The following is a 2,500-nucleotide window of genomic DNA, read 5'->3' as shown; positions in this document are numbered from 1 at the left end:
ACGTGTTTGTCATCGTGCACGATACAAACAAAACAGGGACACTCATCACAACGCTGCCACCAGTGCTTCAGGGTACCTTTAAGCAGTAAAACTTCTACTGGTCTTCATGTGACTCTGGGTTGAACCAGGCTGATATCGGTTCTGTGAGAGGACACACAGCTGTCCTGTTTCATAAGGTTGACACATGTTGATGCTCCAGAAAAGCAGCAGTTTTATCACATTAACTTCTCAGATCAGCTCATCCTCCTTTTGTTTGTACAGTCAACACTGGATTATGTTCTAATTAACACATCTTTAAAAATCTGTCTTTCTACAATATCTGTGCATAGTAACTACTTGGAGATAATTTGGCTGAAATTCAGGAGTACTGACTCAAAACTTTCACTGAGGTTGTGGTCTTTGCCTGTGAAAGTGTGGTTAATGTTGGAGAAAGGTTGCAGTTATGGCAAATATATTATGGTGAAGGTACAATAAGAGTTAAGTTACAAAAACATTTGGTTAATGTTTGGGAGAGATTAGGATTAAAGTCAGTGATGAACTGCAGAATTGTCTATTATTAATGTAAATGATATGATACAGGGCTGGTTCAGCATCTACTGTGTTCTGTAGGTGTCAAATAATGTGACAAATCTGCTGTTGACATTAACAGTCCAGACCTGGAGTGACATACAGTCTCAGAACAGGAAATGCAATATAATGTAAAATAGAATAATAGAAGTATGATATAATATGGAGGTGGAGCCTGAAACAGGAAACAGTGATACTTCAGTGTTTCCTGCAGTTGAGGTGGATAATAATGTACCTCAGTGTGTCATTGTGTGTTAATGAGCATTAAATGATCTGAATTAATGTATTCAGTGTTCAGAGGCTGCTGATCTATGTAACCATCATGATTTATTAACATTTGTTCATGTTTGTTAATTAATAGTTCAACTGTACTGTAGCCATGGCAACATGACACACCTGTAGTTTCAGTAAACCGCCCCTGTTTAGACTGAGATTATGTTGATGTTTAAACGTCAAGGCACCATTTTAACAAATAAACTGAGATTAAACTGAACAACTTCATTAATCTGTTCATGTATCATGTGTTGGGTTTAAGGGAAGTTGAAGCCTGAAGACCTCACAGTTGGATAGAGATCTAACGTAGTGCATGTCACTCAAGGTCTTCCTGGCCATTTCCACTCTGATGAATGGACTGTATGTATGAGTTTTAAGGAGCAGAGATGGAGAGGGATGCTCTGTCTGCAGCTATTCAACCTCCCTGCCAGCGTAGCTCTGCTTCCCTGCTCCCTCTTCTAACTGGAGGAGTGAGCGAGACAAGTAGAAAAGAAGATAAGGTTGCGGTTATTGATCCAAATTAGGTTAAGTGTGTCTCTAAGATGAAAATGGTTGGGTTGAGGCATTAAACTCGAATGGTTAGAGTTAAGATAACTCATTGATTAGGGGATAGAGCCTGGAAGTGATTCCTTGTCCATTGATCCATATTAGGGTTAAGATCAGAGTTAGGGTTCGGGTTAGGTAGTGAATGTTAAACAGGGGAGTTGAAGGCAATGCACTGGCCAGCACACATCCATTCCCATACTACCCATTAAAGAATAGATACTAAGTTGTTTTTGTGTTTTCTTGTCTCTCAGAATAAAGGATTTAAATCATTGGACTTCAAGCTTCTTCATCAAAAAGGTTAAGGTCAGGATTAAAGTCAGGATCAGGGTTACAATAGTTTGTTAATAGGTTAGATCAGCTGAGGAGGTTTTCTGAAGGTTTTCTGAAGGTTTTCTGAAAGTTTATCGTGTTTAAAAACTTCTATTAATCAACCAATCACACACAAATCAATCAGATCACTGGAGTACAGAGTTAACGGGTCAGTAGTGGATATAAAACATTGTGAGGATCAGAGCAGCTGCTGAGTCGCTCCAGCAGGTGGCAGGACCAGAACCAGAACCAGAACCAGGACCAGGACCAGGATCAGGATCAGGATCAGGATCAGGATCAGGACTGGGACTGGGACTGGGGCCGGGACCAAGATCAGTTAGAGGGGACCAGAATCCGTCCTTGGTTAAAGAAGAAGAGACGAGAACAAGGTCAACAACAGAACCAGACTCATCATTAAACCTGATCAGACTGGTATCAGACTGGTGTCAGACTGGTGTCAGACTGGTCAAACTGGTTTCCTGCTCTGACCTTGGGACTTCCTCTTGTAGTAGATGAATCCAGCCAGAGATAAGATCAGACCCAGGATCAGTCCTGACGCTCCGATGGCGATCTTGTTTCTCTCTGACTCAGGCAGGGACGGATCTGAGGACAGACAGGTAGAGAGACAGACAGGTGAGCACACAAACAGGTAGAGAGACAGACAGGTGAGCAGACAATCAGGTAGAGAGACAGACAGGTAGAGAGACAGACAGGTGAGCACACAGAAAGGTAGAGAGACAGACAGGTGAGCACACAGACAGGTGAGTAGACAGACAGGTGAGTAGACAGACAGGTGAGCACACAG

General features: G+C 42.0%; 2 protein-coding genes across 3 annotated transcripts in view; one reads left to right on the top strand and one right to left on the bottom strand.

The window, feature by feature from the left end:
• LOC122980510 (phospholipid transfer protein) overlaps nucleotides 1-1,060 on the top strand; it is an 18,241-nt gene extending 17,181 nt beyond the window's left edge. The window contains exon 15 of the mRNA XM_044348582.1: nucleotides 1-1,060. This exon is cut by the window's left edge and continues 940 nt beyond it. The gene's annotated coding sequence lies outside the window, so the exon portion shown is untranslated.
• Nucleotides 876-2,500, bottom strand: part of LOC122980511 (H-2 class II histocompatibility antigen, E-D beta chain-like) — a 4,466-nt gene continuing 2,841 nt past the window's right edge. For both annotated transcript variants that reach the window (XM_044348583.1, XM_044348584.1), the window contains 2 exons: nucleotides 2,185-2,298; nucleotides 876-2,054 (listed from right to left, as the gene is read on the bottom strand). In XM_044348583.1, coding sequence (XP_044204518.1) covers nucleotides 2,029-2,054; nucleotides 2,185-2,298 — 140 coding nt within the window. In that variant the 3' untranslated portion in view covers nucleotides 876-2,028. The remainder of the gene's footprint in view (nucleotides 2,055-2,184; nucleotides 2,299-2,500) is intronic.

Source organism: Thunnus albacares, chromosome 4 (assembly GCF_914725855.1).
Source record: "Thunnus albacares chromosome 4, fThuAlb1.1, whole genome shotgun sequence".
NCBI classification, from domain to species: Eukaryota; Metazoa; Chordata; class Actinopteri; order Scombriformes; family Scombridae; genus Thunnus; species Thunnus albacares.
The sequence above is the reverse complement of the archived record's forward strand: the minus strand, read 5'-3'. Positions and strand labels throughout refer to the sequence as shown.